General features: G+C 40.8%; 1 protein-coding gene across 2 annotated transcripts in view; it reads left to right on the top strand.

The window, feature by feature from the left end:
• The window catches only part of adam12 (ADAM metallopeptidase domain 12), an 80,934-nt gene that overhangs the window by 7,017 nt on the left and 60,804 nt on the right, over positions 1 to 13,113 (top strand). For both annotated transcript variants that reach the window (XM_034608884.1, XM_034608885.1), the window contains exon 2: positions 11,310 to 11,428. In XM_034608884.1, coding sequence (XP_034464775.1) covers positions 11,310 to 11,428 — 119 coding nt within the window. The remainder of the gene's footprint in view (positions 1 to 11,309; positions 11,429 to 13,113) is intronic.

The following is a 13,113-nucleotide window of genomic DNA, read 5'->3' as shown; positions in this document are numbered from 1 at the left end:
CATTGTCCTGTTGTGAACAAGTGTGACCCAGATAATGTCCTGCTGCATTCTTTAAATGTGAAAGGCAAACTCCGGAAAATGTCAGAAAATGGGTTATGTGAGAGATGTATTGTAAAACTGTGAGAAAAGAAATCTGGGTGTTTGACCACTCGCAGTCAGACAGTGGTCAGTCTTTGGTGCAATAGATGCAGGTGGTTGCTTTTCTCCCCCCAATCTGCATCATCCTTCACGGAACAAAGAGAAACAGAGACAGGTGCGAAGGCAGTCACCCACCGCTCATCCATTTACCACCAGTGATTGAATGTGTCGTACTTCCTGTGAAGCGCAGATATTTTTGTGGGACAGACAATTTTCTCTGAGATGAAGGAAAAAATATTGCCCAAGAAAGGAATAATGAATAGATGTAGAGTAGGAAAGGAACAGGGCGTCTCTGCTGTCACATCTTATCTGCGAACAGCAAGCTGTTGATATTTATGCTACGGTGCAGGATGCAGGCAGATATTTGATTTGCGAGGGGTCCACACACGCAGTTTTCACATTTAAAATGAATGAGAGGCTTCAGGTGTTGCAGAATAAACTGGGCATATTTTGGCTTCCAGAGGAGAGACAGGAATTCTGGAGAAAGGTGATTGCTCGTTGTTTATGGACAGAGCCCCATTGTTTAAGAAATGTTAGGATTCACTTAGATTAGAGTAAGAAGAGAACAAGAAAGTGGAGTGATGAAACAACATGATTTTGGGTTTGACACACACAGCTGCACAGCAGGCTGAAGCACCGGGTCGTCCTACATCAATGATTTCACAACAGAAAGGTCATCACACCTCTGTGTCAGAGTATTTACTGCGAGACATTGTTGACTGCAGTCCAGCCATGCTCTTAATCCGTCAGCCTTTATGGTTTATGGGAGCTTTTCATTGAGGGAATAGAAGCTGTTTTCAGAGAATATTATATCAAGTGAGCACCTTTTGTGAAGAAAGACCTGTGAGGCAGAGGTTGCTTGTGCTGTGCCTGCAGCAATTTGGGACCTCTTGATCTTTAAATGTGTGTGTGTGGGTGTGTGTAAAGCTGCTTTCAGAAATGCACTGGACTCTGCAGTTCCTTTGTATTTTCTCTTGAGGAGGTGCATGTGTGAAAGCAAATGTCCAAGTGAGAAGCTCCGCAGTTTGTGCCAACTTTCTCAGCCTGGCCTCCAAGTATAAAGCCCGTAGAATTCAGGAGAATTTGATGTGTGATCACAGCAGGGGGTCCTCGCTGGATTCATGTTCTGGAGAGCGAGTGGGGGGGGGGGGGTTAAATCATCCATCCATCGCTAGGGTAGCCAGTGCCAGTTGACCCTGGGTGAGAGGCAGGTTACACCCTGGACAGGTCGCCATGACAGGAAAAGTCAGTGAATCTTTGAATATTTTACTGTGTATCCTGAAGGGGACATTAATTTCAGTACTAAATTTCATGGTAATCCATCCAACATTATTTAAAACATTTCACTCAAAATCACAAGCAGAGGAGCAGAAGTCATTCATATTTATCCTTTGAGGACCATGAATGTCTGTACAAAACTTTCTGCTAACCCATCCAGTACTTGTTGGGTCAGGACTGACTGACATTGCCATCCACAGTACTATGCTATTAGCTTGGTTATAAATCCATATTCGTTGAACCCTGTGTCCCTCACTAACGGCGGTTAGGTGACCAAGCATGTGTGATAAGTTCCTGTAAATCCCCAAATCCCCACAGCTCTGAAACATAATGGCCAAATCTGCGCCGGACAAGATGGGAATTGGCTTTTCCACTGTTGCTCCCACAGGATAGAAATGGGACTCAAGCAAATCTCACCACCCCACCCCGAGAAGACTCCTATTACCATTCTTCCACTGTGAGCCGTTGACCTTAGAGCTTACTCTTTAAGGCCAATAACGGGCTGCTCTGTCAGGAATGGATTTGGGGGTTCCCACATCCAGGATTAACACCTTCTCAATTTAAGCTCTAATTAGTCCTGTGTGTCATCACAGGGGAAAGTCAGCGGTGAGGGAGTTGATAGAGGAGGGATTGTTGAAAATGAGGCAATGAGGGCACTTAAATTCTGAACTCCTGCGAAAGGCTCTGGGACTCTTAGTTTCTCAGTGTGCTCCTCAGCCCCATTTTCTCTCTGTTTCTCACTCTGGCCTCACCCACTGTGAATAGTAAGCTGTCTCTAGATTTGGACAACTTTATACCAGAGTGCAGGGCTGGAAAAATACTCAATCATTGTTTAACTTGAGCAGAGTAAAGATGCTGAAAGTAGATGTTCGTTGTTGAAATGTTGCTGTATACTTGATGTACTTGAGTGATGTAACCCTAATGGTATCATAGTAAAATGGTTTGTAAAATTTACAAGAGTGTAACTAATTTTGTCCTCATGGGAGTGTGTTGTTCTGTTTGTTGGTCAACAACTTTAATATTTGGAATATTTGTAAAAAAAACATTATACGGGTCACTGGAGGATGAATTCTGACCTTTTTTCTAACCTCCACCAAGGGGTTTACACTTGTTTGTTTTTTTGTTGGCTGGTTGGTTTGTCATCAGGATTATGCAAAAACTACACAACAAATTTCCATGAAACTTTCTTAAAAATGGCAAGTTAGGGATTTGTTTTTGACATTTTCACAGTGAATACTTAATGGGTCTTGATGGAAAAAATAAGGCATAGTTAGGGTTCTGATATCTAAGTGTGTGGGTGATTACATTTAAGTGGATTATGCTTTCTTCTGAGTGCCATTCTAGTTTTTGTTTTATTCTGTATTTATTTTGTATTCTCATAAAGGTATAGATATCTGTGGTGCCCAGAAGACAAAGTAGTCTAATTAAATTAGTGATCTTATGACTTTTCTTCTGGCGACACACCAATAGGTTAAATAACTTGAAATACGGTACAAAGCTGCTAGCATGGTTGTAGACTTACAATCTTGATAACGAAATGATTTATTGTCGGCACAGCTATGCCCCATTTTTTTTTCTGTGCATTAAAACTCTACAATTACTACTCAAATCTTGAGACCAACACTGTTACACATCTTGTGGTGATAGTTTTTATTGAAAAGAATCTTGAAAAAAAAAAAATAAGGCAAAAACTGAAAGCCGAAAAAAGGCTATTCATTGAGTCAAGGAGAAGAAGAATTTCATAGAATCCCTTCTGATTCTGTGTCTTAATCAGTCTCCATAAAATGTAATATCATTAGTGAAGAGGCCTTTCAAACTTTGCCTTTGAACATTGAAGTGCCTGAAAATTACAGCTCTGGCCAGTGTCTTGTCAGTGAACATACTGTAATTTCCATCTCATTGCCACAGAACACGAACACGAACAACATGAGACCATGTTGCCATGCGAGCCAGTTCATTATGCCGCTCAAGATGAAACGCTGGAATGAAATATACATTTACTCTCTGCAGAGAAAAGACACTTGTACATGTTTCACGGGATGATTTATTATTTGAAATATTTTATCAGCTGAAGGAGTCTCTTCTTTAAAGTTGCTTTTAATATCTTCACTTTTGCAAGAACATCGTATTCGAGATGAACTACACTATGTCAGCAGCAGAATGAATGAATCAAAGGATTCATCAGGAGACTTTGAACGTGAGTAATTGTAAACTAGTGTGTTTGATGTGCTGGAGGAACGCGCTTGTTATGAAAGGGAACCCCAGGCTCAGACCCAGTCTAACTGTTACACTGTATACACTCATAAAGATAATTGTGATGTATTTTTCTTTGTCTGGGTGACTCACACTTCTTGCTAATGAAATAAAATTCAACACAGCCGGTGGCGGTCGTGCTGCTGATTTGATGTTGCAGGAGAAGTTCCATGCCATTCTGACTTCCAGGAACGGCTCTGTTGAGATGAGCTGTACTGGAATTCAGAGCGGCCTCATTCGCCATTCTCTATGTTACAGGCTCTTTGTTACTAAGGGAACAATGTAGGTGAAGCACGACTGAATGAATGAGTGCATGTTTTAGATCATTAAAAACCCATACAATACTGTATTTAAAAATCACAGACATTAAAAACAAAATCATGTCTTATAGTCATTAACACAGGATAAAGAACTGAACAATAAGAAGAGAGCAAGCCAAGACAATACCAGCAGCATTTAAGTGGCTAATGAATAGCAGGTCGTGGGGTAGTGGTGTCAACATTCAGTCTTTTCTTGGTCCCAGTGGAACTTTTCTTTAAGGGCACTTAAAATATGCTCTGTGTCACACTCAATTTCCAATTTGTGGGCAGATTATTCCACTGTTCTGCTGTACTGTAGAGAAATACAGAGCCCAATAGGCTAGTGAATTAAAAAAGGGCATGAAATAGCTCGAGCTATAAGTGGCTATTATTGTCTCCTAGCAGTGAGGAAACTATTCCATATCTTTAACTAGAATCCTCAGTAGAACTTCACCAAGGCCAAACTAAAATTTCACACATTCATAGATGTCAGTTATCTGAATATAATTATGTTTCTTCCATCGAGACCAATGATTTATAATTTGGGAAATCAGTGAAAATAATTTTAAAAAACACACACAAAAAAAATACATCCTATCTTGAAATGTCAAAGAAAGTGATGAAAAAACATCCTGGTTTTGCTCCCTGATCTGGATCTGCACCAACATTTCATGGATTCTTCCCACCAAGTTTGGTGGAAATGCGTCCAGTAGTTTTTGCGTGATCTTGCTTACAAATAAAGACAAAGGGACAGAGCTGAAAACATCACCTCCTCAGCGGAGGCAACCAAGTTCTAATGGAGAAACCTCTTAGTGTATGTTGTTATTTTTTCCACTGTCTTTTTCAAATGTGCAGGATCAGGGTGTGTTTCTGAATGGATCATCCACTGCTCTTTGTGGGTCCCTGGGGTTTTCATACAGAATCAGTAATTGGATGTGTACAGAAAACTCTAATAAGGTGTTTGCTGAGCTCCTTTTTTCCGCTTGGACCTAAAAGATGAAAACCTTTAAGCATCTTTAATCCTCTGATTTCTTAGGTGAGAGCATTTGGAACCTGGGGCATCTGAACTATGAAAACACCAAAGTCACTAAGATCTTCACTGGATCAAAGCACTCCTTTTGTACTTCGTTTCTTCAAATTCTTCTCTTTCTCAGATGGTTGTCTCATGTGCAACCCCCAGGGACTATGTGTCAGGTGTAGAAAACCCTGCTCTTTTCATCACGACTAGGTTCACCTATGTCTCAAATGTACTAAATGGAATATTAGATATTGTTGTTGATATACCAAGTACCAAAGACCCTTTTCTCAGATAATAATGGCTTTCAATTTCATTTCGAAAGCTCAAATTAGCCAAATATTAGCTTTTGTTCTTACACATACAAAAGGACGAATATGACAGCACAGAATTTACTTGACACTTTATATTTTACAGACAGACATTGACAGTGGTTTAAACCTTCTATTCCAAGTCGAAGGAAGTTTATATTACAAAATGTTGAACTATTCCTTAAGGACTTTTGTAATTTTAAAAGCCTTGCCATAAATATATGAACATCTTAGAATGTTAAACAATCAATAACCCGAAAATAAACAAAGACTTTTGAAAAACTTTGTATTTGTAATGTTAAATTTTTGTTCGTTTAAATGTGTAATAGGTGAATCAAAACCTCTCTTGAAGCCTTTCTCAACAGAAATTTCAGTAAAGATTTTACACAAGTAGAAAACAATGCAGAAGTTTCCCCTATCTTGTATATCTTGTGTCTTTGATAAGTTCAGTAAATCTAACAAGCATATACATGAAAGAGCAAACCTGTCCACAATGATAACAACACCTATTTCTCATCTATGCAGTGGTGTCATACACCTAGAGCTTGGATCAATACCTTGTCTTTTTGTGATCAATATGTACGATCAGTATAATAGGCACTCCCACAAATGGTTCTGGGTTATATCCAGATTGCAAATCAAATCCGGCTGCAACAGTTGGACTCCCCTCCGCTGTGTGATGCTTGTCAGCATTTTTAAAAAGACATTCGTCCTTCATCTTGGATTTCTTAGCTTTTTCAGTAAATCACTTTTGGCAGAGATTCATCTTTTGAGGGCGTCCGCAGATACATCTTAGGGATTTGATTAGAGGCTGTGTGGGGGGGGCTATACGTATGCAGCAGCAGAGCAGGTATTGAACATTAATCTCCACCATTACCGAATCCATAATCAGGATTTTATCGTCTGATCCGCTGTTAATAAAGGTCTGTTCTCCGTGATGAGAAACTGAAAAGTCACGTCTCCAGGGCCCCGTTGGGTTTCCCTGTATTTACATTTGACCTCAGTTGAAAGCTGTTGAGACCAGACCTGTGTGGTTAAGAGCGAGTCTGGTCTTCGAGGTCATCTGGCTGCTTGCAGCATGAAACATCTGACTTTGACAATGTTTAATACAGGTATTGGACAGTGTTAGGCTTTAATATTCAGAAAGCATCAACACCATAAAACATCTTCAACTATTTCACCTGTTGTCTCCTTCTTTTGGCTGCTTTTCAGAAATTGATTCTGCTCCCATCTTGATAATAGAATACTCTTTTAGTCTGTTTATTTATATATTTTTTTGCCAAAGTGTCAAAAACTCTGCTGCTCCTGCTTCTCAAATGTGAATATTTTCAGTTTTTGTTTTACTCCTCGATGAGTGAAAAGTCAATACAATTACAAAAATTTGCATTTTAAAGGCATCAGCTTGGTCTTCAGGAAACTGCTTCTTTCTTTTTATTTAATAGGCCAATGATTCGTCACCTAATTGAGAAAATCATCATCGACTTCAGTTAATAGCATTTTACTTAGCTAATTTGAAAGTGAAACTAATATTGACAAAGTAATCTGAACATTTGATCTATTTAGCAGCTTTTCTGGAGCTTTCGATCAAATCCTCTAAAATTCACAAGCAGATGGAGTTTTCCCAGTTGTCATGGAACAATAGAGTTAAATATTTTGTGAGCACTTCCTGGACTTTTTCATATTGGTCTAAAAGTTGTGTTTTAAAGTTCATTCTTGAAACAGACTTTAACAAGAAATGTGACATTTAGTAGCATTTTGTGATTAGATTATTATTTTATTTCTAATGTCAAGAGGCAACTTTTATACTAAATTGAAGATAATGTTTTTATTCTTCTCCAAAGAAAATCTTTGACAACTGAAATTGTGCCTACTCTTCAACCATTCGAAGAGTGGTGGTGGGGAGAAACACTGATGACTTCCCTGATATGGGGTCAATTAGTTTGGAGCCGACTTCGAGTAAAGGTTCAGTAAACACTGACTAAGTTAGACGCAGCTGTCCCCATTAACATATCGACATCAACATGTCGACATCAACAATCCTTTTTCTTTTCCATGAACTATACATTATGTTGTACATCGTTTATATGCAAATGTTATTTGATTCTATTCATATTGCAGGAGGTTTCATTACCGTCAGGTTAACTGTCTTGTTGCCTATGGATTAGCACGTCCTTCATCTGCCTGCTTTAACCTTGCTTACATCCTTTACTCTGGTGCATCTTAAGAGAGGGACTCAGTGGTTGCGTTGCTGATTGAACAGACACAGTATTATGTGTGAATGCAAAGCAGCATATTCTGTTTCTACTACAGGCTAAGAGAAATGCAAATGACGCTGCACAAATGCATCTTACAACATGCACACAGTTCCCTCGCTTTAATCACAACATGTTCACTGTATGTTCAACCTTCTCCTATAAAAAAATATGCAAATAAATGTGAAAGTCCTCAGGAAATCACTGCGGTGCAGCAGGTAACATACTCTATACATAATGAGGTCGATATTTGACCTGAGTTCAACAGTCCCCTCCGTTTGACAGAAGTAATTTTAGCTCATTGTGTTTGTTTATAGTGTTGTGTCATTTCCCTGCTGAGCAAAGTGGACCTTAGGTCCTGTTTGAATTCACATTACCAACCGGTTAATTAGCAGTAGAGCTCACGCTAGGGATGGAATGCAAAAATGGCAGGAAGAAAAAAAATCCCCGATGTCAGATCTTCAAAATTTGAGAAGGCTTTAAAAGAGAGCGGGTTTGTGAGGCTATTTTAAGAGAGACTGTGGGGAAAGATGTCTTCGGCTGCCAAGTAGAACTTTTTTTTTTACGACCCGCAGCCGATGCTCCCTTGTGTCCAATATGGGGATACAACTGTGGTTGGCTTAGCAATCAAGATACTCTACAGAAAACAAATGGCATTAACCCAGTTTTAGTTTGAATTTCAAAGACTCCCAAAGAGGAGGAAGCCCACGAGAATGACCATGAACGTCATACGTCTTTGCTGTTTGAAGGCAATGCCTCTTTTCAGGGTACAGCACTGACTGGGTTTTTAGGGGAGCAATGACAGATGTTGCTCAAAAACTTTAATCTCTGTCCAAGTTATACTGAGGCACAAACACACTTGATTTACACACTAAAGGGGTCAGTATGCTTCAAACAAAAATGTTTGTCGGATTGTTAAATGATTGAGGCCGGGAGGGCGCTGCTCCAACAATATTTAGCGGAACCTTTCAGACTCCATCCCAATACGCACCATCGGGTCCAGACATTTGTTGGGCTTTCACATACGAAGAATGCAGCAGGAGAGTGACCGAGTTAGAGACTTTCACAGCAACAGGAAAATGTCTGTAGCATTCAGGTGAGCGGTGGTGTCTGGGTAGGAGGCAGGACATGATGCAACACATCCACATTAATCCTTTCTTAAAAAAGCTCTGGAATCTCGTCTTTCTAAGTTGACTCAGACATTTGTGTTCTCACTTAAAGCCTCTGTGGAAAATTTAAGGGAAATGTCCAGACTTATAACAAGTTTACCCACTTCATGCCAGAGATGAGAAATTATGCAGAATTTGAACTTTGCTCTCCAATTTTTTTACCGTCACACTTTTTTTCATTGCTTTCCATGTGAACAAACAACTGTGGCTTTTCAGAGCAGCGATAAACAGCGTTTTCCTTCAGATGTGGTTTGGAGGACATGTCTTTTGAGCGAGTTTGTTTGTCAGGCACAGTCTCCTCCCTGAATCGGTTTCGTTTAATTAGCCCGAGCTCATTCAGTATCTGGGAGATCTAAATGAAGTGCGAAGGACACCATTGGAAGTGCAGAAGTCTTTTATTAACAAGATGTCTGCCTCACTTTTCTTTTTACGGCTCCTATTTAATGGCACTTTAGCCTCAGCCTGTGGTCTCAGTCATGCTGCTCCGTCTGTCTAACGCGGTTTTCATGCACCACTAAAACCAACAAACCACCGACGGCACATGTTCAAATACCCCATTAAATGTAGGAGGTCCCTTTTATGCCCTTGTTAGTTTATTATGCACTGTGGATAAATGGAGAGTCTGGGCCACGCTGAGAGCACGGGGCAAACTGCCGTCACAGGCTGTTTGAAGTTGTTAGAAATGCAGTGGTTGTGGTGGCGGCGCTGGAGTCGTGGCTGGATTTCATCTTCAAAGAAAGGAAACATCAGAGCGCTTAAAAAATGAAGACATCTCTGGCCAGAAAGAAGGGTAAACAAAATGTGTAGTAACAGTGTGGTGCTGCAGCTCAGTTTACCACTGAACTCTCATTTTACCCTGCATGATGACACATGCACACATGCAGACACTGATGCTCTACGTGCGAGTCTCAGGGGATTAGGGAACAGGCCCAGTCTGGAGATGCAAAGCAAACAGCGGCTCGACCACTCTGTGTTGTCCTCTGGTGATAGCAGGAGTGTGGAAACCTTAAACAACCTCTCCCCTCGTACACTTCCCGTGCGCTCCATCTCCACTGCTCCTCTCCGTGTGTAACAGTTATTGGGCTTCACAGGATGCCTGCTGGGCATGCTACAGTACAGACATGCTGAGTAGGACCGTGGGAGTGGGGACAGCCTCAGCTGTGTGTTGGGAGAAGCACTGAGAGAGACACTGAGGGCGCAGAGGGAGTTGTGGCGGCAATTCCCACATTCTGCTTGAAGCTAGAGACCGACCGATACAACTGTTTCCCCCGTATATGTGGTTTGATATGCAATAATATAAAAACTTTATTTTTTATTTTTATTTTTACGGAACATTATGTAAAAACAGATGCTTGGAATAATTTCGAAATGGTACATACATTAATTTTGAAAGGAAAACATGCTTTTTACCCAATTTAGCTATGAGCACTTTTTCATTTGTTATCCCTGGTATTTAATCCAATGCAGTTATCACCTCCACAAAAGAGGGTTATGTTTTTGTGTGTTGGGTTGGTTGTTTTTCAGCAGGGTTGCACAGATTTTCACGAAACTTGTTGGAAGGATCTGACAAAGGCCAAGAAATAACCCATAAAGAAGAACCCATAAAAGTTAATTACGGATCCAGGAATTTTTTATCACTTTGTTTACAGCAATTGTTTTGGACATTTTCTCAGATTTTACAGGAAAACTCTTGGCTCTTGATTAAAAAAATCTGGTATATTTAGGGAACTGATATTTTTGAGTGAGTGCACATTGGTGCAGCTTGACTGAAAGTGGTTTTATTAATTTGTGCCATGACACAGTCACTTTAGCAGCACTGACACTGGACTGACAATTTTCCAAAGTGCCAGATTTGCCAATTTACCAAATTACAAGAAAACTGAGCCATATTTCAACTGCTCAAATGTCAGCTCTCTCCTTTGTGTTTGATGTTAGTGCAGCCTGCATGGTAATAGATTTTAATTTGACTTCAGTAAGAGATTAAAAGAGCAGTAAAATGATCAGGGTTTAAAAGAGGAAAGGAGAAGGAAACAAAGGAAAGCAGCAGACTGCGATGGCCCCGTCTGACCTACAATACACGAAACAAAAGAGGCAAAGATAGAAGCAAGAATGCGGGAATGGAAAAGACATTTTCATAGCGCCGGTTGTTGTGTTTTTTTTTTTAAAACTCCATTCCTGTCTGGACATATCATAAAGTTCCTTATAAACTTGGTGAGCGCATCTATTATTGATGCTGTGTCTGTGGCTGTGGTCCTATTGCAGGAGCCCTTTGGGGGATAGCACGTCTCCTCGCAGGAACTAGAGTGAGCTTTTACCCTTCCTCAGCAGCACAGTGCACAATCTTTAATAGTGCTGTGTCGTGTTTCTGAAGCTCCCCTGTCTTTGTTGCATGATTTTTTTCTCTGTATGAAACATTATTGTAGCGCTTGAATTATTGAGGACATTACAGAACTGTTTTGACCCATATTGCTGACGTCTTTGTTTTCAGGCTATTTTAACAAAATCCAATGAATCTGTGAATTGTGTGTGTGTGTGTGTGTTGTTGGATTTCGTCGTTCGTGTCAAATTAATCTGTGCTGATGATCCTCTGACAGGTAGTCCAGACAAGGCCGAGCAGGGAGGGGAGGCAAACAAACAGGAACGCCGTGGGACCACCGTACCGCTGCTGCTGAAGGGGAAGGAGCGCAGACCTCTCAGCCAGCTTACACCCGGGGTAAATACTCACAAGGTCACTCAGCAGCACTACTAGCTTATTGGCAATTGCTGCCTCAGCCAAGTACAGATGTCTGACTCTTAGTTTGACATAACCACAGTGTATGATTTCCTCCCATGTTGCCTGCTTCTCCCATTGCTGGATTTTCCTTTAGTCGGGACTTTCCATTCCTCAGCTCTATTTCTCCTCTCTGTTGTGGCCTCGCTCCCTCTCCTTTGTTCTGAGCCTGTCCACTGTTGTGTGTTGAATGAGATTCTGCCCCGTGGGTGATGCATACTGTGAAATTATTCCTGAAAACTCCTCAGCCTTTTCAACAGATACACAAGTCAGAACTAGTTATACCAACGTGATAGTGAAAGAGTCAGGAGCATTTAGATTGTGTCCTTTCTTTCCTGTGCTGTAAGACAGTGATTCTCGAAACCCCACGAGTCACAACCCCTAGTTAAGTGACTTTTTTTAAGACTACTGATAGAAGAGGAGCACTTTAGAAGCCAATCAGATTTCAGCTCCGACCAATGACCCCTTGCCCTGCCCCTGGATCCGCCCCTGCCAAAAGCTAAATCATACTATTTAATTAAAAATAAAACTATGCAAATAATCACCAGTCTTGTGATTGTCTTTATCTCCTTGCGACTCCTGAGGTGTTTTTGCAGAAAGTAAATTTACAGCACCACAAGAAACAAATGCATTGTTTTGTCAACTTGTTCAAATCAATATTCTTTGGGAAAATGTGTGTCACAAGTCTTTGCCACTGCTATTTTGAAAGTTGTGGGCTGAAAACTTTGGGAACCATAAGATATATATTATATCACTATGAGTTATATGGTGAATTTAATATTATGTATGTGCAGCATGTACAGTCAAATCCGCCCTTCCCTGGGCTTCCTACTTGTGTTCTCAGACGGGGAAATCCAGACTCTCCCACTAACCACAGCTGGAAAAGAGCATGTTTGAAACTTGGCATCCCCCACCACAACTTAAGGAAGCTTTTCCAGAGAAGGGAAATGTGTAGGTGTTGTAAAACCTCATGAGAAATCAACCAGTTTTTTTCCTCATGCAGGGAAAACACCATCTGAGAGGGTTTTTTCCTTTTCTTTTTTTTATCCCAGCCGTAAGCTCCTTTCTCAAAGTCATTCGGTCAGTAAGGGAAGGGCAGTGGTGTTAATTACATTAAGTGTTGATGACAAACATGTCACATATGCATGAGGGAAATTAAAGTTGTAGTTTTATGGAGTTAATTATGCAGCTCATTATTTCACGTACATCGGACATGTTTATCCATCATACACTGCTGACACAAGGCGTCTTAGCTGAGAGGATACAGAGGTTTGACGGTGGGCTATCTATAAAACGACCCCTCCCTAATTAAACTGACCGCCAGGGCAGCCGGTGATTGTCTTATCAGAGACTGCATTGACTTAAACCTCCCCTGGATAACAGATTTATTTAGCTGCTGCTCGTGCCAATGGAAGGTTATCAAGGAGTCATAAAGCCCTGCAGAGTCATTACTTACAGTCTTTGCTGGACCTGTGATATGACATCAGCTCTCCACACACACACACGTACACGCAGCCACAAACGCAGACACTCCGATGAAGCCGCAGGCCGTCTGCCATGAAGAAGCGTTGGCCTGAGGGCATCGGTCAGCAGACATAAGAAAATGTCAGTGGGAGAAGAACACAGTA

The sequence above is a fragment of the Hippoglossus hippoglossus genome, chromosome 15 (genome assembly GCF_009819705.1).
Source record: "Hippoglossus hippoglossus isolate fHipHip1 chromosome 15, fHipHip1.pri, whole genome shotgun sequence".
In the NCBI taxonomy this organism is placed as follows: domain Eukaryota; kingdom Metazoa; phylum Chordata; class Actinopteri; order Pleuronectiformes; family Pleuronectidae; genus Hippoglossus; species Hippoglossus hippoglossus.
This window is presented reverse-complemented; position numbering and strand designations above follow the sequence as displayed.